Source organism: Hylobates moloch, unplaced genomic scaffold, assembly GCF_009828535.3.
Source record: "Hylobates moloch isolate HMO894 unplaced genomic scaffold, HMol_V3 SCAFFOLD_4, whole genome shotgun sequence".
In the NCBI taxonomy this organism is placed as follows: Eukaryota; Metazoa; Chordata; class Mammalia; order Primates; family Hylobatidae; genus Hylobates; species Hylobates moloch.
Genome location: NW_026652279.1, coordinates 32,978,839 through 33,004,952, shown reverse-complemented (window position 1 = coordinate 33,004,952; position 26,114 = coordinate 32,978,839). Strand labels below are relative to the sequence as shown.

Sequence of the window (26,114 nt, the reverse complement as noted above, 5' to 3'; positions counted from 1 at the left end):
AAAAAATTAAAATAGTACATCTCTCCCCCAATTCTGGTGGTGGTCTACCTCTGCGATATGCATATATGCCCACAGAAAATATGATGGTCTTATGGCAGGTTTTTATGTAAATGTATCATATTTTTGGATTCTTCTGAAACTGGCTTTTCTCACCTTTCCTTGTTAGCCACATAGGCCCTTCCCTCTCTGTGGTTGCTGCGTAGTCTCTCTTGGTCTCTGTGTCCTGTGGCACAATTGCTCCAGCATTCTCCTTTACAAACAGGCTGCCGTGTGCAGCCCTGTGCACCTGTGCGGCTATTTCTCTAGGGCACTGGTCCTCAAAGCAGAGCTCCAGAGACCGCTGGGGAGAGGAGTTTCCCCGAAACTCTTTCAGAGAAGTCCACATGTTCAAAACTATTTTCATACTGTAGGCCATTATCAGCCTTTTTCACTGTGGTTTTCTGAAATTAAAATCCCTCTTGAAATAAAAGAGAATTTTCCAGAGGCCACATGATGTGTGACATCACGGCAGAGTGTCTGCAGACACAGACACGGCATCCAGCTACCTCCTGTTACGCTAGACGTTTAAAAGATTTGTAAAAAATATAGAACAATGGCACACTTCTCATTATTTTGTTTTGGAACATATCTATTCTTTTTGAGACAGGGTCTCACTATGTTGCCCAGGCTGTACTCGAACTCCTGGGCTTAAGCAATCCTCTCACCTCTGCCTCTGAAGTAGCTGGGACTACAGGCACACACCACTATGCCCAGCTGTGTTTTTATTAAAGTATTTTATTTTCATTAACATCCTTAAGGTTTATCATTATGATTGTAAACAAAGTGACACATAAGTATTTTTAAACTGTCTCCCCTTATTTTCACACACTGTAACTATTGGTAGATATAACTCATAAAAGCTTTCTGTGGTGCTCCAGAATTTTTAAGAATGGGTCCTGAAAGCAAAAAGTTTGAAAACCGCTGCTCTAGACTAAGAAGCCCATGGCTGGGCATTGAGGCTTGCATTGTCTAAATTCTGATACACAGCAAGCTCTAAAACTTTGCTGTTTTGCCATTCTGTAGGAGGACATGCAATATGTATTTCCCAAATTCGTGTCCTTGGCTCTGTGGCAGCTCATGGGCACCACCCTAGACTAGCCTCTTGTGGGTTTGAGAAGCGAAGACAGCTGGACTTCCTGGGTCAAGTGGGGACTTGGAGAACTTTTCTGTCTAGCTAAAGGATTGTAAATGCACCAATCAGCACTCTGTAAAAACGCACCAATCAGCGCTCTGGGTCTAGCTAAATGATTGTAAATGCACCAATCAGCACTCTGTAAAAACGAAGGATTATAAATGCACCAATCAGCACTCTGTAAACATGCGCCAATCAGTGCTCTGTATCTAGCTAAAGGACTGTAAACACACCAATCAGCACTCTGTAAAATGGACTAATCAGCACTCTGTAAAATGGACCAATCAGCAGGATGTGGGTGGGGACAAATAAGGGAATAAAGAGCTGGCCACCCCAGTCAGCAGTGACAACCTGCTCGGGTCCCCTTCCACACTGGAAACTTTGTTCTTTCGTTCTTCACAATAAATCTTGCTGCTGCTCACTCTTTGGGTCCGTGCCACCTTTAAGAGCTGTTAACACTCACCGCGAAGGTCTGCGGCTTCATTCTTGAAGTCGGCAAGACCAAGAACCCACTGGAAGGAACCAACTCTGGACACAGGCTGTGGGCCTGTTTTCTTCGTGCCTTCACAGACAGTACTGTCGCCCACCAGCATACCATCCTCCCCAAATTATTTCCTTGTAGTGAATTCCCAGAGGGCCTCTCATGGGCTCAGAACATCCCCATCCCTGAAAGCATGGAACAGCCTCATGGTCACTTTGCTGGCATGGGGTGCTCATAGTTTTTTCAAGTTTTCTTCTATTTTAGTAACTAAAAATGTTGTGTCCCGCAAGGACATATTGCTGGCGGGGTCCCTGAAGGCTCAGAGTAAGCTTCCTGTGGGTTTTTCCACCTCCTGTGCCCTCCCCGCTGTGAGTTCTGCCCTTCTATCTGTTGCACGTCCACCATGTGTCAGCTTGAGTGCTTACGTTCCATGTCATGAATTCTAATGTTTTCCTTTATAGCTAGTTTAGGGAAATTCTGAATTTGTGATTCAGATGAGGAGCAAGCTGTGGAGAGGAAAAGATGACCAAGGGGTCATGTATGCAGGGGACACTTAAGTACCAAGCACTGCACCAAGTCCCTCACCCTTAGGAAGGTGTATAAACCTCAGAACTGTTACCGCAACACCAGGGTCTAGGTCTAGGTCTAGGTCCCGCTGCTCACTGCACAGAAAGCCAATGAGACAACAAGTATCGCCTGAGAAGAAGGCTTTAATTGGGTGCTGTAGTCAGAGATGGGAGATCAGTCTCAAATCCATCTCCCTGATGGACTAAAACTAGGGGTCATATAGCAGGGAAGAAACGTAACCATGTGTGGGAAAACAGGAATTAGGGAGGTCAACAGGAAGCAGGTGGTCAGTTAGGCACTCATGATGGGTGAGGGGTCTAGCCTCTCATTGTGCAGATGATGTGGTGAGTTTCAACTCCTTGACACTATCTGGGAGGGCTGATAGTTGCTTTCCTAAGAGAGGAACTCAAATAAGACAAATGTAACTTTCTCAAGTTTTAACACTGGGAGGATCAATTTCTATGTTTATTCAAAGAAACCATGAACATCAGTTCTGTGGCGCAGTTGGGCCAGCTTCAGAGCTACCTCACGGCTGTGGGCAGTGAACACCCTTCTCACCTCACCTTCCTCCTCTCCATTTTACAGATGGGGAAACTGAGGCACAGAAAGGTTAAATAGCAGAGGTGAGATTTGAACCCAAGTAGTCTGGCCCCCATGCCAGTCTTGCAAGCCCTCTTCTCATGGTTGCTCATGGGCACTCAACTTAGGAACTGCTGGTCAACCCAAAAAGTCTGTATTAAGCATGGAAACAAAATTCACAGAAAGGATGCCTGATGGCTGCGTGGCATTCTCAGATGAATACAGCTGCTTGGAGGCCAAGTGCTCTGCCTCTGCCCCCTACCTTCCTCTGTGTTCACCCACCTGGGGTCTTTGATTCTTAAACTTTAGAGATTCTTGGAAATAAGCTAGGATGACCAATAGGCTACAGATTTGACCTTCTTTTTTTTTTTTTTTTTTTTTTTGAGATGGAGTCTCGCTCTGTCACCCAGGCTGGAGTGCAGTGGCGCAATCTCGGCTCACTGCAAGCTCTGCCTCCCGGGTTCACGCCATTCTCCTGCCTCAGCCTCTCCGAGTAGCTGGGACTACAGACGCCCGCCACCATGCCCGGCTAATTTTTTGTATTTTTAGTAGAGACGGGGTTTCACCGTGGTCTCGATCTCCTGACCTCGTGATCCGCCCGCCTCGGCCTCCCAAAGTGCTGGGATTACAAGCGCGAGCCACCGCGCCCGGCCAGATTTGACCTTCTTAGTGATTAAGACACCACCTGCGTGGCGTCTGCTGGAGTGGACCAGAATATGTCCCTCACCAGACAGGGCTTCTCAAAAGCTGTAGGCGTGACGATTCTGGGCACTCTGCCTGTGAGTTAGCCCTGCTCAACAAGGAGCAGTAAAAACCAAGCACACAAACGGGAGGCAGCAGCTGGTGGGGGCTTATTTTGTGACAGTACCCTCACCCCCCAACACAGACACCGACCTTTGGGAAAGGATCTTGGGGCAGATCCCTGCTGGCTGACTGCCCCTCCTCTGGGGTCTCAGGCAGGTGCAGGCTGAGCAGACTTGGGCTCTAGAAACCAACCTTTCTGGAATTTTACGCTAGACCAGGGGTGTCCAATCTTTTGGCTTCCCTGTGCCACATTGGAAGAAGAAGAATTGTCTTGGGCCACATATAAAATACACTAACACTAATTAGTAGGGGATTTTGGAAATGTTACTTAATATTAGATCGATGCACAAAAATCTATTGCATTTTTAGACAATTAGAAATTATAATTTTAGCTGGGTGTGGTGGCTCATGCCTGTAATCCCACCACTTTGGGGAGCCGAAGAGGGAGGATCACTTGAGCCCTGGAGTTTAAGGCCAGCCTGGGCAACATAGCAAGACCCCATCTCTACAAAAAATAAAAATAAGAAAATTAGCTGGGTATGGTGGCACACACTTATAGTGCCAGTTACCTGGGAAGCTGAGATGGAAGGATCACTTGAGCCCAAAAGGTGGAGGCTGCAGTGAGCTATGATCACAGCACTGCACTCCAGCCTGAGTGACAGAATGATACTCTGTCTCTAAAAAAGAAAGAAAGAAATTGTAATTTAAAAATAGGATACAATAAAAGGCAGGTATACAATTGACTTTCAAGTTGGAAAAAATAAAATTTAATTTATATCTCACACCATAAACAGAAAAAAAATACACTAGCACTAATGATAGCTGACGAGCTAAAAAAAAATATTGCAAAAATCCTCATAATGTTTTAAGAACGTTTACAAATTTGTGTTGAGCAGCATTCAAAGCCATCCTGGGGCACATGTTGGACAAGCTTGCCCTAGACCGAAGGAAAGGAGAAGACCGATACAATGGTGGCAAAATAGAAAATCCCTGTGGATTTCCCGTATTATAATGACAGGGAAGGAAAATGATCATAAAATGTATTTTTTTTTAATTTTTTAATTTTTTGAGACAGAGTCTCGCTCTGTCGCCCAGGCTGGAGTGCAGTGGTGCAATCTCGCCTCACTGCAAGCTCCGCCTCCTGGGTTCACGCCATTCTCCTGCCTCAGCCTCCCGAGGAGCTGGGATTATAGGCATGCGCCACAACGCCTGGCTAATTTTTTGTATATTTAGTAGAGACGGGGTTTCACCGTGTTAACCAGGATGGTCTCGATCTCCTGACCTCGTGATCCACCAGCCTCGGCCTCCCAAAGTGCTGGGATTACAGGCCTGAGCCACCGTGCCCGACCTACAAAATGTATTTAGTTAAAACTCTCCTGTCGTCTCCTAGGCAGGGGGCAAAGCCTTGCTTTCCTGGAGTCCCATGGACACTGGGTCAGCACTGCCTGGACCCCACCCAGCTGTGCAGGTGCTGTTTTACCCCTGCAAGCCTCTCGGTCAGGACCAAGCCTCCTCCTTCAGCTCTTGCCCAACTTCTTTGCACCAAGACAGAAGTTTATGAGCATGCCCAGAAGAGGGACCAATACGGCCTGGGGGCCCTAGAGTGGTCACATTCCAAGACAGAAAGTGGGTGGTGGCCGTCAAGGCTGGGGGAGGGGGCGCACAGGGAGTTTGGTGGGGACAGAGTTTCAGTTTGGGAAGATGGAAGCATTCTGAGATGGATGGTGTTGACGGTGGCACAGCAGTGTGAATGTGCCTAAGGTCCCTGCACTCTGCACTTTACAGATTTTATGGATGCTTAAAATTAGGAAAATTAGGAGCCTTTTGTAGTTTAAAAGTGTGATGATTGGCTTTTCTTGCTCTTGTGTGAGTGAGATGTGCTTCTCTCAAAATGCTATGTTCTCTCGTAAATACTATGCCATGTATGGTTTGTTTTGGGGGTTTATTCTTGAGACAGGGTCTCGCTTTGCCACCCAGGCCGATCTTGGCTCTCTGCAGCCTCTGCGTCCTGGGTTCAAGCGATTCTTCTGCCCCCTCAGTAGCGGGGATTACAGGCATGCACCACCTTGCCCAGCTAATTTTTGGATTTTTTTAGTAGAGATAGGGTTTTGCCATATTGACGAGGCTGGTCTTGAACTCCTGACCTCAAGTGATCCACCTGCCTTTGTCTCCCAAAGTGCTGGGACTACAGGCGTAAGCCACCATGCCCGGTCCATGCCATGTATGTTTTACCACAATACATAGTAATAATTTTGTTTTAAGTAATACAGCAATCTCTGTAAGCTCTTTCAGCCAAAGACAGTCACTATTAACACACGGTTAGTCTAAGCATCCCAGCTTTTCTCTTTTCTACCTCTGGAAAAGATACATTCTTAGAAAGTAAACACACCAGCGTGAAGGCACGGAGGGAATAATGGGGCTCGCCATTGCGGTATTTCCTTCTGGTGTCCTTCTCCAAACAGTTATGTATAGTTGAGATCATAACCACACAAATTATCTAGCCCAACTTTTTCCCTTCTTTAAGAAATGGAAATAGCTTTATTGATTTTCCTGGCTATATATAACTAATTCATGATCATAACCAAAAATTTTTCTCTAAAACTATAAAGAAAATTAGGAGCCTTTTGTAGTTTATAAGTGTGATAATTGGCTTTTCTCATTCTTGTGTGAGTGAGAAGTTCTTTTCTCAAACCTTGTTATGATGTCAGCACATTACCTACCAGACATGAAAAATAATAATAAAAGGCCTAGGCCGTGCGCGGTGGCTCACGCATGTAATCCCAACACTTTGGGAGGCTGAGACGGGCAGATCACGAGGTCAGGAGATCGAGACCATCCTGGCTAACACGGTGAAACCCTGTCTCTACTAAAAATACAAAAAATTAGCTGGGGGCGGTGGCGGGCACCTGTAGTCCTAGCTACTCGGGAGGCTGAGGCAGGAGAATGGTGTGAACCTGGGAGGCGGAGCTTGCAGTGAGCCGAGATGGCGCCACTGCACTCCAGCCTGGGCGACAGAGCGAGACTCCGTCTCAAAAAAAAAAATAATAATAATAATAATAATAAAAGGCCTGAAATTGAAATCCAGCCCCCTCCAGAGAGAGATTTCTTCCTAACTTTGACGGAATATCCTTCCAGGCTTTCTCCCCAAAATGTGTGTGTATATATACATATGTGGGTGGGTATGTGTGTATATACACACCCATATATTTAAATACATATTTACGATTGTTTTATTTATTAGAGTAATTGAGAACATATTTTCATGGTTCATCTGTTTTTACTTAGTCAATTTTTTTTTTGATACAGAGTCTCACTCTGTCTCCCAGGCTGAGATGCAGTGGTGCGATCTCAGCTCACTGCAACCTCAACCTTCTGGGCTCAAGCTAACCTCCCACCTCAGCCTCCCTGAGAAGCTGGGACTAGAGGAGCATGCTACCATATCTGGCTAATATCTTTTTGTAGAGACAGGATTTTGTCATGTTGGCCAGGCTGGTCTCGGACTCCTGAGCTCAAGTGATCCACCCACCTTGGCTTCTCAAAGTGCTGTGATTACAAGCATGAGCCACCATGCCTGGCCTACTTAGTCATTTTGGATTTTACTGTATTCATTCATTTTATTTTTATTAATTCATCTTTTATTGAGGAACATTTAAGTTTGGGTGGGAAATTGCAATGATAAACAGCTATTCAGCTTTTTTCACTTACTGGCATTTTCCAGTCAATATTAGAATTCCAATCACTACTTCAATCAAATCCTTCATGAAGATCATTTCTATGCCACACCTTTTCTGGGATATCTAGGTTGTTTCCAAGCCCCCCCTGCCCCCACAAATGGCATTGTGTCTTAGTCTATTTGTGTCTCTATAAAGGAATACCCGAGACTGGGTAATTTATAAAGAAAAGAGGTTTATTTAGCTCACAGTTCTGCAGGCTGTTCAGGAAGCCTGGTGCCAGCATCTGCTCCTACTGAGACCTCGGAAGCTTTCACTCATGTTGGAGGTGAAGGGGAGCTGGTGGGTCACACAGTGAGAGAGGGAGCAGGAAAGAGGGGAGGGAGGTGCCAGGCTCTTTTTGAAAATCAGGTCTCTTGGGAACTAACATAGTGAGAATTCACTCATTATCTCATTAGTGTGAGGACTGCACCAAGTCATGAGGGGTGTACTCCCATGACCCACCTTCCACCAGGCCTCGCCTTCAACACTGGGGATCACATTTTAACATGAAATTTGGAGGGGTCAAATAGCAAACCAGGCCAGGTGCAGTGGCTCATGCCTGTAATCCCAACACTTTGGGAGGCCAAGGAGGGCGGATCACCTGAGGTCAGGAGTTTGAGACCAGCCTAGCCTGGCCAACATGATGAAACTCTCTATCTCTCCTAAAAATACAAAAATTAGCTGGGCATGGTGGTGGGCACCTGTAATCCCAGCTACTTGGGAGATTGAGGCAGGAGAATCACTTGAACTTGGGAGGCAGAGGTTGCAGTGAGCTAAGATCACACCATTCATTGCACTCCAGCCTGGATGACAAGAGTGAAATTCTGTCAAAAAAAAAAAAAAAAAGCAAACCATAGCACATTGTATTTGAATTCTTTGTAAATAAAACTTTTTCCACACCTAGATGTGTTTTCTTGGGACAGAATCCCTAAAGTTGATTTGGGAAAAAGTAAAGTTCGGCCGGGTGCAGTGGCTCACTCCTGTAATCCCAACATTTTGGGAGGCCGAGGTGGGTGGATCGCTTGAGGCCAGGAGTTGGAAACCAGCCTGGCCAACATGGCATAACCCTGTCTCTACTAAAAATACAAAAACCAGCTGGGCCTGGTGGCACACACCTGTAATCCCAGCTACTCGAGAGGCTGAGGCACGAGGTGGAGGGAGGTTGCAGTGAGTCAAGATTGCACCATTGCCTGCAGGAGCCAAGAAGTCTGGAGCAGCCAAAAAAACACAAAAGAAGTGAAACAAAAGAAGCTCCTGCCTTAACTGATTGACCAGCCTTAACGACGTTCCACCATTAAGACTTGTTCCTGCCCTGCCCCAACTGATCAATCAACCTTGTGACATTCTTCTTCTGGACAATGAATCTTATGATCTCCCCACCATGGACCTTGTGACCCCCTCCTCTGCTGACAATAGATAACCACCTCTAACTGTAACATTCCACTGCCTACCTCAGTCCTATAAAGCTGCCCCTCTCCCATCTCCCTTCGCTGACTCTCTTTTCAGACTCAGCCCACTTGCACCCAAGTGAATAAACAGCCTTGTTGCTCACAAAAAAAAAAAAAAAAAAGATTGCACCATTGCACTCCAGCCTGAACGACAGAGTGAGACCCTGTCTCAAAAAAAAAAAATAAATAAAATAAAGTAAGCTCATTTGGAGGGTCAAAGTTAAGATGCATTTTCTTTTTTTTGTTTGTTTGTTTGTTTGTTTTTCTGAGACAGAGTTTTGCTGTGTTGCCCAGGCTGGAGTGCAGTGGAGCAATCTCGGTTCACTGCAACCTCTGCCTCCCAAGTTCAAGCGATTCTCTTGCCTCAGCCTCCTCAGTAGCTGGGACTACAGGTGTGCGCCACCATACCCAGCTAATTTTTGTATTTTTAGTAGAGATGGGGTTTCACCATGTTGGCCAGGCTGGTCTCGAACTCCTGGGCTCAAGTGATCCACCCATGTTTGCCTCCCAAAGTGCTGGGATTACAGGCGTGACTCACCATGCTCAGCCCCAGATGCATTTTCTTTTCTTTTTTCTTTCTTTTTTTTTTTTTTTTTTTTTTAGATAGAGTCTTGCTCTGTTGCCTATGCTGGAGTGCAGTGCGTGATCTCAGCTCACTGCAACCTCCGCCTCCTGGGTTCAAGTGATTCTCCTGCCTCAGTCTCCCGAGTAGCTGGGATTACAGGCACTTGCCACCATGCCGGCTGATTTTTGTATTTTTGGTAGAGACAGGGTTTCACCATGTTGTCCAGGCTGGTCTCGAACTCCTAACGTCGGGTGATCCACCTGCTTTGGTCTCCCAAAGTGCTGGATTACAGGTGTGAGCCACCTTGCCCGGCCCCCAGATGAATTTTCAATAGCAAGAATTTTCCCTCTTCCTTGTCGTTCTTCTCCGCACCCCACTTAAAATAAAGTTGGCCCTAAAATGCTGGATGAAGAAAGGAAAAAAGCAGGGCAGAAATCATCATTACAAATACTCGGGAGTGCAAAGGATTGACCCTGTGTCTGAATGTCCCCTGGAAAATAAACATTAGCATCCGTGTATTAGTCAGGGTTCTCCAGAGAAATGACCAATAGGAAGTGTGTACAGAGAGAGAGTTGAAGGAAATGGTTCATATGATGATGAAGGTTGGCAAGTCAAAAACCTGCATGCTGGACCGGCTGCCTGGAGACCCAGAGACACAGAACCACAGGTCAAGTCCAAAGGCTGTTACTGCAGATCCCCTCTTGCTCAGGGGAGGTCAGTCTTTTTGTTCTTTTCAGGCCTTCAACTGACTGGATGAGGCCCACATGATTACAGAGGGCAATCTGCTTTTCTCAAAGTCCACTGTTCAAATGCTAATCTCATCCAAAACACCCTCACAGAAACACCCAGAATAATATTTGACCACATATCTCAATACCAGGGCCCAGCAAAGTTGGCACATAAAATAACCATCACAGTCTGTAATGTTCGTTTGCTTAATCATATACTTGGCAGGGCCGGGCGCAGTGGCTCACTCATGTAATCCCAGCTCTTTGGGAGGCTTGAGGTCAGGAGTTCGAGACAAGCCTGGCCAAGAGGGTGAAACTCCATCTCTACTAAAAATACAAAAATTATCTGAGTGTGGTGGTGCACGCCTGTGGTCCCAGCTACTTGGGAGGCTGAGACAGGAGAATCGCTTGAACCCAGGAGGCGGAGGTTGCTGTAAGCCGAGATCATGCCACTGCACTCCAGCCTTGGTGAAAGAGCAAGACTCTGTCTCAAAAAAAAAAAAAAAAATCATATACTTGGCACTACTAATTACAGTGGAAACATCTCTTTGGTGAGCAGCAGCTATTTGTTCCACATATATCATTATTATATATGCATTACATATCATTTCTTTTCTTTTTTTTTTTTTTTTTGAGACAAGTTCCTATTCTGTTGCCCAGGCTGGAGTGCAGTGCCACAATCATGGCTCACTGCAGCCTCTACCTCTCCTACTCAAGCAATCCTCCCACCTCAGCCTCCCGAGTAGCTGGAACCACAGGCACGTGCCACCATGCCCAGCTAATTTTTTTTTTTTTTGGTAGAGATGGGATCTCACAGTGTTGCCCTGGCTGGTCTTGAACTCCTGGGCTCAAGCAACCCTCCTTCCTCAGCCTCCCAAAGTGCTGGGATTATAGGCATGAGCCACTGCACTCAGCCATATATATCGTTTCTAATCTTCAGAAAACCCTGCAAGCTAAGAAGAATTATCCTCATTTTTTCAAATGAGAAAACTTATGGTTAGAGGAAGAAAGCCTCCAAAGGCAACACAGCTGCATTTGAGGGAGATGGAACTGAAAGGCATCTTTAGTTAACCCAAAGCACCAGGCCTTTTCCAGCCACCCCTTCAAGCTGGGCAGGGATCACTCAGTGTGGCAAGGATTGCTTGCTTGGCCTCTGAATTGTACTCCCCTTCTTCCACGGGAATGGAATTTTAGCCAGGCACAGGGCCGTGCAGAATACAGACATTTCCCAGATGCTCTCAGTGAGCTGCGCCCGCGTGACCAAGTCCTAGCCAAGGCGATGCAGGCAGGTGCTTTGGGCCGTGCCCTTAAGGAAAGGGGTGACTGGTCCTCCCTTTCCCCTTGCTGTGGGGTGGGAAGCAAAGACTGGAGCCAGGCAGCACCTCAGGGCGTCAGTGCAACCGCACCGATATCCTATTCTGTTTTTTGTTCAGACTTTTATAGGGATATAGATACAATTTTATGCTGCTATTTGGGATCTTTGTATCCCTGCTAATTAGAAAACAACTTTGGGGCCCAGTGCAGTGACTCATGCCTGTAATCCCAGCAATTTGAGCGGCCAAGGTTGCTGGATCACTTGAGGTAAGGAGTTCAAGACCAGCCTGGGCAACAAGACAAAACCTCATCTCTACAAAAAAATCCAAAAATTAGCTGGGCATGGTGGTGCACATTTGTAGTCCCACCTACTCAGGAGGCTGAGGCAGGAGAATCGCTTGAACCCGGGAGGCAAAGGTTGCTGAGAACCAAGATTGCATCACTGCACTCTAGCCTGAGCAAGAGAGTGAGATCCTGTCTCAAAAAAAAGAAAAGAAAAAGAAAAGAGAAGAAAAGAGAAAAGAGAGAAGAGAAGGGAAGGGAGGGGAGGGCAGGGGAGGGCCGGGGAGGGGAGGGGAGGGCAGGGCAAAGGAGGGGAGGGGAGGCAACTTTGAGGCTTTCGGTTTACAAAGATTCCATAATAAAAAGGGAAGGCAGCTTCTGCGGTTCACCCGGGCTGTTGGATTTGCACCTACCTGTCAGTCAATACGACCAAGGCCAGAGCCTGGAATACACTCTTCATTTGATGTCCTCCATTTCAGAAAAGCTCCATGGACCCCCATCATAACCTGAAGAATCATTCCTTCCATTGAGTTTAGAAAGTTGAATTGGCGGGGCACAGTGGCCAATGCCTGTAATCCAGCACTTTGGGAGGCCGAGGCGGGAAGATCATGAGGTCAGGAGATCGAGACCAGCCTGGCCAACATGGTGAAACCCCGTCTCTACTAAAAATACAAAAATTAGCTGGGTGTGGTGGCAGGTGCTTCTAATCCCAGCTACTCGGGAGGCTGAGGCAGGAGAATCACTTGAACCCGGGAGGCAGAGGTTGCAGTGAGCTGACATCACGCCACTGTACTCCAGCCTGGGCAACAGAGTGAGATTCCGTCTCAAAAAAAAAAAAAAAATAGAAAGTTGAATTATCTCACAGAAAGGCCTTTAGAAAATTTATATATTTATGTTGTATCCTTCAGCAAACGTGGGTAATTTTATTTTGTGACTGAAGTCACCCATTCAGTTGCCTTTAAAAAGTCTAGAGTGCAGACTCGAGGAGGAGGCATGTGGAGCTGTTAAGTGGGTATGGAGTTTCAGTTCTCAGGTGAGAATGCTCTGGAGCCTGGCTGCCTAACAATGGGAACAGACTTAACGCTACTGAACTGTGCTCTTAAAAAATAACAAAGATGGTAAGTTTTATGTTTCTATATTGTACCACAAGTTTTTTAAAAGTTGAGTAATGATTCTCCAACGTTTTTAGCACTAAGCCCTTTTTTCAAGCTTCTAGGCAATACCTCCTATATAAGATAAATCAGCCTAACAGAATCCTCCTGGCTTCTCTGTCCCTTCCCCGTGGGCTTTTGACAAGCCTGAGGACTTCTAAAAAGCCTGTTTGTACCACACAGATCCAGAGCTTTCGTGGGATACTAAAATTTGGTTTATTGGCCAGGTGCAGTGGCTCACACCTGTAACCCTAGCACTTTGGAAGGCTGAGGCGGGAGGGTCTCTTGAGGCCAGGAGTTTGAGAGCGGCCTGGGAGACATAGTGAGACTCCATCTCTAAAAGAAGTTTTTTAAATTTAGTTTGTTAAAAAACAATGATAGCAAAATGTTGTTGAGAACAGAAAGAAGGTTTGAATAAACAAAAAATGTACCCGTTCATGACAGCAAGATTCAAGTCTCCCAGATGAACCTCTAAATTCAGTTCATCCTGCGAATATCTTGGTAAATTTCTTTCTGAGGAACTTAACAAAGGAAGAGATGAGGCTGACACCACCTGAAACTCCTTATGAGCGATTTCAGCAGAAGGCTGGGTACAGCCAGAAGAGCACCTTCCAGAGTGTAAAAATCAAGGATTAAAATATAGAGACAAATCTCTAAATTTAACATTTTATGTGGGAAGCAATTTGGGTCTTACACACAGACCAAGTAAGTGGTCTTCAATATGTCTGAAGAACAAAGAGGAGGTTGGAGGTGTTATAAAAAGGAGAAATGGTACATACTGTTTTTCGGAAAGTTCATTGGCACCAGTAAAATTTGGGGATGCTGGCCAGCTCTAACTGGTGAGTGACAGCGAGTGAAACTCATCTTAGAGTCACAACGGGTGGTATCAGTACCTATCAGATAAGACTGGCTTCGGCTGAGTGCGGTGGCTCATGCCTGTAATCCCAGCACTTTGGGAGGCCAAGGCGGATGGATCACCTGAGGTCAGGAGTTCGAGACCAGCCTGACTAACATGGTGAAACCCCATTTCTACTAAATACAAAAAATTAGCCGGGCATGGTGGCTCATGCCTGTAATCTCCCAGCTACTTGGGGGTCTGAGGCAGGAGAATTGCTTGAACCCAGGAGACGGAGGTTGCAGTGAGCTGAGGTCACGCCATTGCACTCCAGCCTGGGCAACAAGAGCAAAAACTCCATCTCAAAAAAACAAAACAAAAAACTGGTTTCAGGTTGGACCAGGCAGCCTCAGAAGTCAGGCTGCAGAGAATGACATTCCTGGAGCGGTGTTATGTGCCACCCTCCTGACCCCCGCCTCTGGACTCTGTTTTATTTGGGTGTGACAAGAGTGACCCAATTCATATGGTCATCTGTCACAAGAGACAACCATCACAGACAACCTGTGCTGTGGGGACGCCTCTGGAGCCTGCCCTAGGCTTCCAGCTACACTTGGCATATTGACCACGCGGGGGAGAGGGGGTCTCCTGTCCCTACGCACACCCCACCAGAATTCCTTGGCAGTTATTTTTATTTTTTAAATTTAATTCAATTTAATTTCTATTTATTTATTTATTTATTTTTGAGACACAGTCTCATTCTGTCACCCAGGCTAGAGTGTAGTGGCACAATCTGGGCTCACTGCAACCTCTGATTCCTGGGTTCAAGCGATTCTCCTGCCTTAGTCCCCCGAGTAGCTGGGATTACAGATGTGCACCACCATGCCTGGCTAATTTCTGTATTTCTAGTAGAGTCAGGGTTTCGCCATGTTGGCCAGGCTGGTCTCGAACTCCTGACTTCAGGTGACCTGCCCACCTTGGCCTTCCAAAGTGCTGGGATTACAGGCATGAGCCACCGCACCTGGCCTATTTTTAAAAAGAGATAAATCCACAAGGACAAAGGGAATGAGGGGAAGTGACTATGGGGAAGAAAGGCCAACATGCTTCTGTGAGGCGGAGAGTGGATGGAGGCAGTGGCCGCTTCCACAGATCACAGTGGGGCTGGCAGGGGGAAACCTGAGGAGAAGCAGCCACTGTGCCCCCAGGATCCCCAGGGGTCAGCACTCAGATGCTGCAGATCACCACAGATCACGAGAGAGGCCTGAAAATCAGGGCTTGCCCGGAAGTCTAGCTCCCAGCATTTGTAACCCTCAGGCCCCTCCCTGATTTCTGCATCTAGGGACCACCGCTTCACCCCGTCCAAATGGAAATGTGGGGGGCAGGGGTTCATTTTTTAAGAAATTGAAAACAGAACCCCAGCCTTGGGACAGCAGGCAGAGTGGAGGGCAAAAATTTGGTACAGGGCCAAAAATAGACGGGAACGTCCACAGTTCCTGCCGCAGGCTCCTGGCTTCCTTCCTGACTGGCTACCCAGCGCAGGCAATGGGGTTTCTCCCATCCCCACCACCCCCAGGAAGGAGATTAGAAGATCCTGTGCTGGAGAAATGGAAATGCTTCAGGGAAAAGAACTCTTCTCTCTGGCTACAGACATTAGGGGACCCCTCCCCAGTGAAAGAACAGCTTGGCCCAAAATCACCCAACAGGGAGGAGCCCACCCATTGATAAGCCCTATCTGGGCACTTAGGCTTCCAGGAATCCCCAGACCTGAGGAACAGCCCTCACATGGAAGACAATGTTTAAAACAACAGGAGAAAGGAACACCAGGCAAAGTACAGGACAGAACTTAGAAGTTTGTTTTAAGAACAACACAACCCTCAAGGGCTCCTTGGAGTAATGACTGACTCCGGGTCTGCAGCGGAGAACGTATAACATGTGCCAGGAAGCAGAGGGGTGTGCGGGACTCGAGGGTCTCGTCCAGGGACTCGGTGCCATCTGGAAAGGACTCAGTGGCCAGAGGGCCCCAGCGGGCTCACTGGCATCACACAGGTAACAGCTTCAGTGCACACGTAGAAAGCCACGATGACCCACACCCTGCCCAGGAAGGAGGACGGTGGGAGGAGGAGAAGAAAAGAGAGGAGGAAGAGGAAGAGGAGAGGAAGAAGAAAGGGAAGAAAGTTGCTGCCTGTTGGGGTTTAAATCCTCTTACCTTAACCACCTTAAGGGTCCTTTAACCACCTTAAGGGTCCCTTAACCTTCTCATATCCAGACTCTAGTTTTTTTGTTTGTTTGTTTTTTGAAATGGAGTCTCACTCTGTTGCCCAGGCTGGAGTGCAGTGGCACGATTTAGGCTCACTGCAATCTCTGCCTCCCGGATTCAAGCAATTCTCCTGCCTCAGCCTCCCAAGTAGCAGGGATTATAGGCACCCACCGCCACACCAGCTAATTTTGTATTTTTAGTAGAGATGGGGTTTCACCATGTTGGTCAGACTGGTCTCGAACTCCTGACCTCAGGTGATCCGCCTGCCTCGGCCTCCCAAAGTGCTGGGATTACAGACATGAGCCACCTGCCAGTCCCAGACTCTAGTTTTTACATCAGTCATAACATTTCAAATTTCTGTATTTTGGTGTTCTGAGTCGTTCAGTGAATACTGCATCATAAGCATTTTTAAATGTTATATTGTTTTCATGACTCTTTCAGAGTTTCTTTCAGAGTTAACATAATATATACTTCTTACAGAAAATTGTAAAGTTTAGACCAGGCCCAGTGGCTCATGGCTGGAACCCAGCACTGTGGGAGACTGAGGTGAAAGGATCACTTGAGCCCTGGAGTTCAAGACCAGCCTGGGCAACAGAGCAAGACCCCATCTCTACAAAAAATATAAAAATTAGCCAGATGTGGTGGCACATACCTGTGGCCCCAGCTACTCAGGAGGCTGAGGTGGGAGGATGGCTTGATCCCGGGAGGCGCAGGTGGCAGTGAGCTGAGATGGTGCCACTGCACTCCAGTTTGGGTGACAGAGCTAGACCCTGTTTCAAAAAAAAAAAAATTTCCTTCAGGGAGATCCCTATAAGGGGTGTTACTTTCAGAAATGTTCATTTAGAATTATGTCCATGTTGTTGAATCTAATCCTGATTATGTGGTAGCTGTCGCTGCAGCCACTGTCTCGCCCTCAAATACCCAATGTCCACTCTCAGGATTTCCAGGGTTAAGGTCCAGTCCCTGGAGCCCAGATGTGCAGGGTTCAAATCTTACCTCTGCCACTGACTAGATGTGCAATTTGAGGCAAAGCACCTAAACTGTCTTATGAATTCTTGTACAATGCTGAGAACAATACAAGTTTACAGAAACCTCGCAATAAATACCAGCCCCCATCCCCTTGGGTGGCTGTAGCCGCCGATCTGATAGAAGTTTGAAGATTCTAGACATGGAAATTGAGCAGCCTTCAGCCAAACATCTACTCACACCTGAAAATGCACCATATTTGGCATCTATATGTGAATTTATATCTTTTCTGCCCAGAGAGTCTACAGCGTCAAGTTGGTCAAGGATCAAGAAGAGATCAAGGACCATATTAGGTCTTAGACAAGGTAACATGAAGAAAATAAACAACAACAACAACAAAAACACTATTAGGGATGACAAGCTTGCATGTTTCCAGGCAGAGTAGCGCTTGGATGATGAAAGTGCCCTGGGGAGAGTGTCTGGGTGTCAGGGTGATGCAGGGGTCCTGCTGACTCCATTCGTGGCGCTGTCTCTGGCTATGGGATGGAGTCTGAGCCTTGCTGAGGAGCGAGCCGTGAGCCTCCTCGCCTGGCCTTTTTTTTTTTTTTTTGAGACAGAGTCTCGCTCTGTCGCCCAGGCTAAAGTGCAGTGGCGTGATCTCGGCTCACTGCAAGCTCTGTCCCTCGGATTTACGCCATTTTCTTGCCTCAGCCTCCCAAGTAGCTGGGACTACAGGTGCCTGCCACCAGGCCCAGCTAATTTTTTTGTATTTTTTTTAGTAGAGACGGGGTTTCACCATGTTAGCCAGGATGGTCTCGATCTCCTGACCTCATGATCTGCCCGCCTCGGCCTCCCAAAGTGCTGGGATTACAGGCATGAGCCACGGCGCCCGGCCGCTGTGAGCCCGTTGACCTTGAAGTCTGCAGATGAAGTTGGCACTTGTAGGAAGGAAGGAAAAGACACTTGACCAAGACATAAATGGATAAGATCCTTCAGGCCAATGGAAGAACCTGAAAATTCTAGGATGTCAGGGCCTGACCCTGGGCCATGCTTGTGCAGGGAGCAGGCTGTGTTGACCAGAGTTCCTCAGTTATGTGCACACAATGAGGATCCCCCTGGGGATCTTCTTAAAATTCAGATTCTGACTCAGGAGGTCTGGGGTACAGGCTGAGGTTCTGCATTTTTGTATGGGCTCCTGGATGATGCCCACGCCGCTGGCCCACAGACCACAAGTGGAGCAAGGCAGGAGCAGGCAGGCCCTACTCACCTGGCTCCAGGGAGCTCCCTGGGGCCACCTGGCCACACTCTCCCCTCTCCCAGCCTCCTCTGCCATGTGCTGGCTTCTCAATGGGCCACACCTCTCCTGCTTCCCACCAACCAGCACAGACCATGGAGCTTCCTGGCAGAGTGAAGGGCCAGAATTCAGCAGACCCAATTGCTGTGCTAAGAAACAAATCTTTTTTTTTTTTTTTTTTTGAGACAGAGTCTCACTCTGTCGCCCAGGCTGGAGTGCAGTGGCGCCATCTCAGCTCACTGCAAGCTCCACCTCCTGGGTTCATACCATTCTCCTGCCTCAGCCTCCCAAATAGCTGGGACTACAGGCGCCCGCCACCACGCCCGGCTAATTTTTTGTGTTTTTAGTAGAGACAGGGTTTCACCGTGTTAGTCAGGACAGTCTCAATCTCCTGACCTTGTGATCCGCCCGCCTTGGCCTCCCAAAGTGCTGGGATTACAGGCATGAGCCACTGCGCCCGGCCGAAACAAATCTTTTAAAATCTGATATGAAAGGGAAACCTCCATGTCTACAGCTTGTTCCCTGGGCCGACTGCTCTGAGGTGACAGTGGCATTATATGTGTGGCCAGTCACTGAGGGGCACTGCCTTCCTGCAGGGGAGTCCCTGAAGCCCCAGCCCCAAGTGTGGCAAGGACAGGACCAGATCCCAGGAGCCTAGGTGGGGATGAGCCCGACCCACTGTGGCCTCCGTAGCCAGAGCTGTAGACAGGGCTGCTTGCAATGGCCTGTTGAAAGCACACAGTGGACACGAGCTGAGTCCAGAGCTTTCTCTGAGCTGGGGCTTAGCCCTCCAGTGCGGAACTATGGTCAGCGGCTGCAACCCCTGGGCAGTATGGGGCCTGGCCTCCTGCCCTCTGCAGGGTCATGGGAGTGTCTGGGAGCTCAGGGTCAGGGCCAGATGGCTGTTCCTGGGGCCTGGGGCTCCAGTTCAGGATGTTTGGGAACAGGAACTCTTGGCTTGGAGAAGCCCATTACACCGCAGGAGGCCTGAGATGGTCAGTCTGCAGGGAGCAGCTCAGACTGGGGGTGGCAGAGCAGCGTGTGGCTATGTGTGGCCAGGTCAGGGGAGAGTGGCCAATGCTGGGCCCTAAGGAGCCCGAGGGCCACGAGGACCATGGAAAAGGTCTGAGTGAGGGAGTTGGGAGCTAGTGGCTAGGGGTCTTGCTTGAGGATGCTCTCTGCAGCCACAAGAAGCCCAGGCAGGACCAGGTCAGGAGGACGCTGGGGCAGAGGCCCAGGCAGGAGGTGGGTGGGCTGGGTGGGGATGGGAGTAGCCAGAGTGAAGGTGAGGACAGGGAAGGGGCCCCCCTGCCTCCTGGCTTTCCTGAGGGCAGGGCTGGCCAAACCCAGCCCTCAGTTGAGCCCGGAGGCAAATGTGTGCAGGGAGGAGAGGCGTCCAGGTTGGAGCTTTGGGAGCCCTTGGAGGCAGCAAAGCAGACTCGCCTCTGGGACCCAGCACCCAGCACCCAGCTTGGACTTGCAGGTGGGGGCTCAGGAGTGAACATCGTGGGGGCTTTGAGCAAGACCCTCTGGGCCCAGCCTCACCTTCCATACTTTGAAGTCAAGGAGTGGACCTGTGCTGTCTCAGTTTGCTCTGGGGTCTGGGCAGTTGTGTGGTTTGGGCAGAGGCCTCAGAGGGTCCTAGGGACAGACTGGCCCAGGTCTGAGCCTCGGGGGAGCGTGGGGATGGCCGGGCTCAGACAGGCCTGGTTGTGGGTTTGTCTTCCAAGGGGCACACGCGCACTCTGGTTCTTCCTGGCATTCAGAAGAGAATGGGGAGTTAAGACATCAGGCCTTCCTTCTCCCTGGGAAGGATGGCAGGTGCTTGGAGCCAGGCCTGTCTTGAGAGCCAGGGCTCTGGGCCTTCAGTGCACAAAGCACTCCCCTCCTGGGGTCTCTTCAGGCCTCCCCGGGATGCAAATGGGACAGGGAATAGGATCCCAGGTTTGAGGAAACCAAGGCCCAGAGAGGAGAAATGACCTGCCCAGAGCCACAGGACAGTCAGGGCACACCTGAGTTTCAACGGCAGGCTGCTCTGAGCCCCATCATGTCAGTTTGTCTCAGAGTCAGGCTTGGCAAGGTGGTGCAGCACTGCTAGGCCCCCCCTTCCTCCTCAGGGTGACCGACCAGCAGCCCTGCTATTTGAGAGTCCCTTTCAGCAGAGAACCCCTTATTTGAGTGACCAGGAATAGACCCCTAATTATATTGGTGGGCGGGCTATAGATTTCATGGGCTTCCCAGTGCCAGAGACCTGATTCAGGCACTTATCTAACCTGAGCATCTACTGTGTGCCTGGTAACATCTCTGTGCTGGTCACATCACAGGAGCAGGAGCCCCTCGTGGTGTTAAGTCCTAACTCGGAATAACAACAGGTCAGAGCCCCCCAACCCCCAGGCATAGGCCCTGAGCCCCTGGACACTGGCGTTTGTGTCTGAGAGGGGGTGAGAACACTTCTCTGTAGGAAATGTCTTCAGCCCAGGATCCAGGGGTGGGGGGAACCTCGACCATGGGGTGGGTTGTTCCTGCCATTGTGGGATCAATGTGGCTACCAGACCCGGGCAAGGGACTTCTCACCCAGGCCTATGTGCTCAGGAGAGTGACGCTTCCCTCATGGGGAGGTCGGGGTGAGGGTGCCCCTGCCAATCACCAAAGAGCCCTCTCCAACACAAACCCAATGGGGGGAACCTGGGGTGTCCCTGGCAGAAAAGAGACCCAGCCCAAGCTTCCTCTGCCCCTCAGGCATCAACTGCTTCTTGCTCAGGGGGTCCCCCAAGGATTTAGGGACAGAGGGAAGGTCTCGCAGGGCTCTGGGCAGCAGACTGGCAGGGGGGCAGCATGTCTACCACCCTGGGCCTGGAGACTAGTTGAGGCACGTGGCCACCTGGGCCGCCTCTGGGCTCAAAGATGAGAGAACCAGACCTGGGTGCAGTGGCTTGTTATAGAAATCTGTTTAATGGTTTAGGAATGTGTACACTCTGGCTCTGCCAAGTTTCCATAAAGGCAACTTTTCCATGTTTTAAAAAATAGATTTGGTATAAAGATTTATATATTCATAAATAGGTGACATGAAAAATTACCAAATGCAAATGGCATACTTGCGCTGACTGAAGCCCTGTTTACCCCAAGTCCAGGCCCTGCAGGGGTCAGAGGGTCCCTGCTGGAGGAGGCCCCAACTCCGGCAGCCTCTTAGGGAAGAGAAACTGAATTAAATGTGTATTAGGAACCCCTCCAGCTCCTTAAGCCAGCGTCACACTGGCCCCACCCAGGCCTCAGCCCACCTCCCTCTGCTTCCCCCCGCCACCTCCACCATTGCCCCCTCCCCTGCACTCTAGCCCCTGACCCCACCTGCTCCCACTCTTTGGCAATTTATCAACAAAGGAAGAGATGACACACTGTTCTCCTTCCGCCCCAGAGCCCAGGCTGCCGGGAGAGCTTAGCCTGCCAAGGGGAGGAAACAAGCCTGCTTTGTTTTGTCTCACACACTTCCCCATCTTCTCTCCCAGCCCAGTTTTAAGGGCCGGAAGGGCAGTGGGGCCCCCTCCTGGTGGGATACAGCAGGGCAGGAGCCCCTGCAACCCCAGGTACAGGTCTTGAGCCCCTGGACACCGGCTTTTGTGCCCGAGGGGGTGGGAACGCTTCTCTGTAGGAAATTGCTTCAGTCCAGGATCCAGGGGTAGGGGAACCTCGACCATGGGGTGGGTTGCTCCTGCCAGGGGGTACTAGGGGCAAGGCCCCAGGGTGGAGCCAGTTCTGGGAGCTGTGTCCAGCTAGGCCATCTGTGACCCCAAATGGCATGAATAAAAGGGCAGGTTGGTAAGAGCCAGGGGGAGGGCATGGGGCAGGGAGACCAGGTTGGCCCAGACAGGACAGAGGTGCTCCAGGGACAGGGTGCTGGAGTGAAGCGAGGTGGAGCTGTGGAGCCTTTGAAACATCCTGAGGGCCCAGGCCCGCCACGGGGTGACCTGTGCAGAGGAGAAGCCCAGAGGACAGCAAGGTGCCCAAATGAGTGGTCAGGGCTTCTGGGGTGGAGGGACGGGGGGCACAGTGGTGGCGGGGGAAGGAATGTGGAGTCCCAGGTGAGCCTGCCTTTCCAGGCCAAGCCCTTGGAGTGAGGCTGCTCCTGCCTGGGGGGCGAGAAATGGAAGTGGCTCACAGTCCAAGGTGACAAATGAACCCATCACCGGTCAGCTACCATCCCTGTGAAGGAGCCAGGGTGGAGGGCCCTGTCCATGTCCTCCCTCCCTTCCTAAGCCCTGAGGAAGGTAACAGCCCCACCTGTGAGGCCCCAGCCTGGAAGCAGAGTAGGAGAGCCGGGCTTCTCAGAGGTGGGCAGTGGGTGGTGGTGGGCAGTACCGGTAAGTATGCTTGGGTGGCTGGGACTTGCCCTGGAACTGGGGCTGAAATTCAAACAGGGAGGCCCAGGCCTTTGCTCCCAAGACCCCATGCATGCTCCCTGTTCCCCCAAAAACATAGGGGCTCTGCAAGGACAGGCTTCATGGGACTTCTCTTCCAGCGTGGGCCTGCAGTGAAAGACCAGCTCAGCCCCTTCTGACCATGTGACCCCAGAAACACTGGCCCCAGCAGAAAGGTTGTGAGGCTGGAGGAAGGCACTGCCCACGGCACATCCAGTCCCAGCGGGGTCTGGGGCACCCCTCAGTGCCAGGCACTGTCTGCCCTGCAAGTGGAGCCCAGGCACTGCAGTGGAGGTGCAGGGGCAGAGCCCAGACCCCACTCAGCTCCACTCTCACCCCTGCCACAAGCAAAGCTGCTGAGAAAGGGAGCCAGGCAGCCTCACCTCTGGTGCCCCCCAATCTGATGCACCCAGACTCCCCTCAGTGCAGGTGCCAGCCCCCCAGCTCCTGGCAACCTTCCTCCCCTGCAGAACTGGGGAGGAAGTTCTGCAGGGGAGAACTACTTGCCCAAAAGGAAGCCTGGCAGGTGAGATGCTGGCTCCACCACAAGCATCAGGCCCTGCTTGTCTCAGTCTCAGTGGAGGAACCCCTGTCCAGGCCCCAACCCTGCCTCTTGGGTCACCGTGGCACTGCTGTAAGGCCTGCTCTTGCCCTATGGCCAGGCCTGCCTGGAAAGTGCTTAGTGCAGAGGGCAGGGAGGCATGGGGGAGGCCTCTCACTGGCCCAGGGACTGCACTGAGCCATGCCTGGCCTGGCCCTGGGAGCTAGACCACAACCCGACGCAGCCCTGCTCGTGGGTCCAAGAGCTGCTTACTTCTGGGGGCACCCATGCTGAGGGGGCTGCGAGGCAGAACTGGGCTGACACAGACAGACTAGGATTGGCTAGGGAAGATCACCTGGCCCCTCCAGCCCTAGCCCTGGCTCTCTTGTCACTGTGATACCTCTGAGCCACATGCCCAGAGGACAATGCTGCTTCCCACATCCCCCCACCTCACTTTTGCCTTCTAACCTTGGTGCCCAGCTCAGGGTGAGGCAGTTAAGGGCCCAGGGAATAAAATGGGTCAGGCCAAGGACCGCCAGGGCCTCTCCTTTTTAGTCTGGGAGACTCGATTCCATAAACTAGACTGGGACCCACGCTCGGCTGGCAGGATTTCTGCTTGTGGGGTAAGGCTGGGTGCCTTGCGGTGCCCTCTCATCCCTGAGCGTCAAGGATGCAAGCTTCTACTTGGACCTTAAATGTCCACTTCCCCATCTCAATCCCCCACCCACCAGACTTCTGAGTGCTGGCACTGAAGGATTAGCTAATTTTGCAACCTGAGTGGCAAAACACTGGGCCCCGAGCCAGCAGACAGTCCCCACCTAGCTGTGGGCCGTGACCCCATGCTGTGCTGATGAAAATGAGAAGCTACACAGAAAGTCAGAAAACTCAGAGGTCCTGATAAGGCAGTGAGCCAGACCCCAGGGAGATGTCTGTGAGTGCTGCGGGGGCAGTGAAGGCAGGAAGCAGGTTCCCCGCCTGGAAGGGGCTGGGGCTTCCCTGGAGCTGCACTCAGGCACCGAGTCTGTGGGTCTCATGGCTCTTGCTCTGCTGCTCTGCGCAGAGCCCCAGGATGACCGGGAAGAACCCAGGGCACTGGGCACATCCCTGGAAAGCAGCAACCTGCTGCCACAGGTTAAGCCAACCCATGAGAGGAAACGGTCAGAGCCAGCAGGCATGGGACAGGGAGGACCGCCGGCCCCTCCTACTGTGGCCCACACCGGCGGGCTCAGGCCAGTCTTGGAATGTGAAGATCGTGGAGGGCCAGCTGCTGGCTGGCAGGGTGGCCCACCAGGGTATCCTGCTTCCCCTTCCTCAAGGAGAGCCTCCATCCCGCAGCCAGGCCACAGGATGCAGAGCTCCAGAGCTTCACCCGGCTGCTGTAGTTGCCGGTGCCCAGGAGGGCTGGCTCTGGAGGGCTGGGCTTGGCAGGCTGGGGAGAGCAAGGAGGTGGGGAGCCCCCAGTCTGCCGGCCCGGCCCCTGGTCAGCACCCGCAGCCCCAGCCTTCTCCGATGTCCTTGCTATTCAGCTGGATGTGGTCGGGGCTCTTCTCGCTGAACAGGGGGCCCCCGTGCCGCATGATGAGCTCCGTGGCCACCCTCAGGAAGGCCTCCTCCACGTTGCTCGAGTCCTTGGCAGACGTCTCAATGGCACACAGGATGTCATAGTGCTCAGCCAGGCTCTGTGCCTCAGCCAGGGAGACCTCCCGAAGCTCGCTGAGGTCTGACTTGTTCCCTGCAGAGGAAAGCCAGGGGCAGCTTGAGGCCATGGGGGCTGGGCAAGCCCAGTCCCACCTGGGAGGGTCACGCTGACAGCCCCATGCCACTCCCTTCCACCACTACAAATGGACACCCCTGGCATGGTCATCTGTCTTTCTTTAAAAAACCTTTTTTAGGCCGGGTGCAGTGGCTCACGCCTGTAATCCCAACACTTTGGGAAGCTAAGGCAGGAGGATTGCTTGAGCCCAGGAATTCAAGACCAGCCTGGGCAACACAGTGAGACCCCGTCTCAATTTACCCAGATCCTCCTAGATGGTATAGATGACTTCATTATGTTCCAAACAATCTGTTAAATTGCTTCTTGACCCAATTTCTAGAATAATTTTTTAAAAGTCTCTACATGGTTGACTTTTGTAATGTGGTTGTAAGGAAGACAAAAAAAAAGTCTGGGCCAGGCGCAGTGGCTCATACTTGTAATCCCAGCATTTGGGAAGGCCGAGGTGGGTGGATCACCTGAGGTTCGAAGTTCAAGACCAGCCTGGCCAACATGACGAAACCCCGTCTCTACTTAAAAAAAATACAAAAAATTAGCCAGGCGTGGTGTAGGGGGCCTGTAATCCCAGCTACTCGGGTGCCTGAGGTAGGAGTGGCAGGCGGAGGTTGCAGTGAGCCGAGATTGCGCCACTGTACTCCGGCCTGGGCAACAAGAGTGAAACTCCATCTCAAAAAAAAAAAAAGAGTCTGTAAAGATCTAAAATTTCCTTGGTAACCTTAATTGATGTAGCAACCAATTTCAAAGTGTGAAACTTATTTGGATCCTGATCTCAACAAACTGGAAAAAATAAAACACATATGAATTTTATGAGCAATTATAAATCTGAATACAGACGGGCTATTTGATATTATTAAGGAAATGTCAGTATTTTTAGATAAGAAAATAATATTGCTGTTTTTAAGTGTTTACATATTTTGTAGGTTCATGCTGGAATACTGCCAGGTGAAATGGTTTGATGTGAATTTGTCTCAATAATCCAAGGGAGGGGAGGTGACATGGTACAGATGAGAGGAGGTTGGACTTCAGTTGCTAATTGCTGAAGCAGGGTAATGGGTACCTGGGGGCTCATTATTATACTATTCTAAGCCAGATATAGTGGCTCACATCTGTAATTCCAACTACTTGGAGGTTGAGGCAGGAGGATTGCTTGAGGCCAGGAGTTCAAGATCAGCCTGGGCAACATAGCAGGACTGCATCTCTAAAAATATATGTATGTATATAAGTATGTATAAATAAAT

General features: G+C 50.2%; 1 protein-coding gene, 1 non-coding gene and 1 pseudogene across 3 annotated transcripts in view; 2 read left to right on the top strand and 1 right to left on the bottom strand.

Moving 5' to 3' along the window:
* The first annotated feature begins 5,420 nt into the window (after positions 1-5,420).
* Positions 5,421-5,532, top strand: LOC116467733 (small nucleolar RNA U13; annotated as a pseudogene).
* A 688-nt stretch (positions 5,533-6,220) lies between these two features.
* LOC116467730 (small nucleolar RNA U13) lies at positions 6,221-6,328 on the top strand. Its single transcript, XR_004247932.1, has one exon. It is a non-coding gene; the product is annotated as a small nucleolar RNA U13 (small nucleolar RNA).
* Positions 6,329-21,081: 14,753 nt separating this feature from the next.
* RAB43 (RAB43, member RAS oncogene family) overlaps positions 21,082-26,114 on the bottom strand; it is a 40,726-nt gene continuing 35,693 nt past the window's right edge. The window contains exon 3 of one of the 2 annotated variants that reach the window (XM_032149849.2): positions 21,082-24,837. In XM_032149849.2, coding sequence (XP_032005740.1) covers positions 24,587-24,837 — 251 coding nt within the window. In that variant the 3' untranslated portion in view covers positions 21,082-24,586. The remainder of the gene's footprint in view (positions 24,838-26,114) is intronic. The other variant, XM_032149850.2, reaches the window with a different exon arrangement.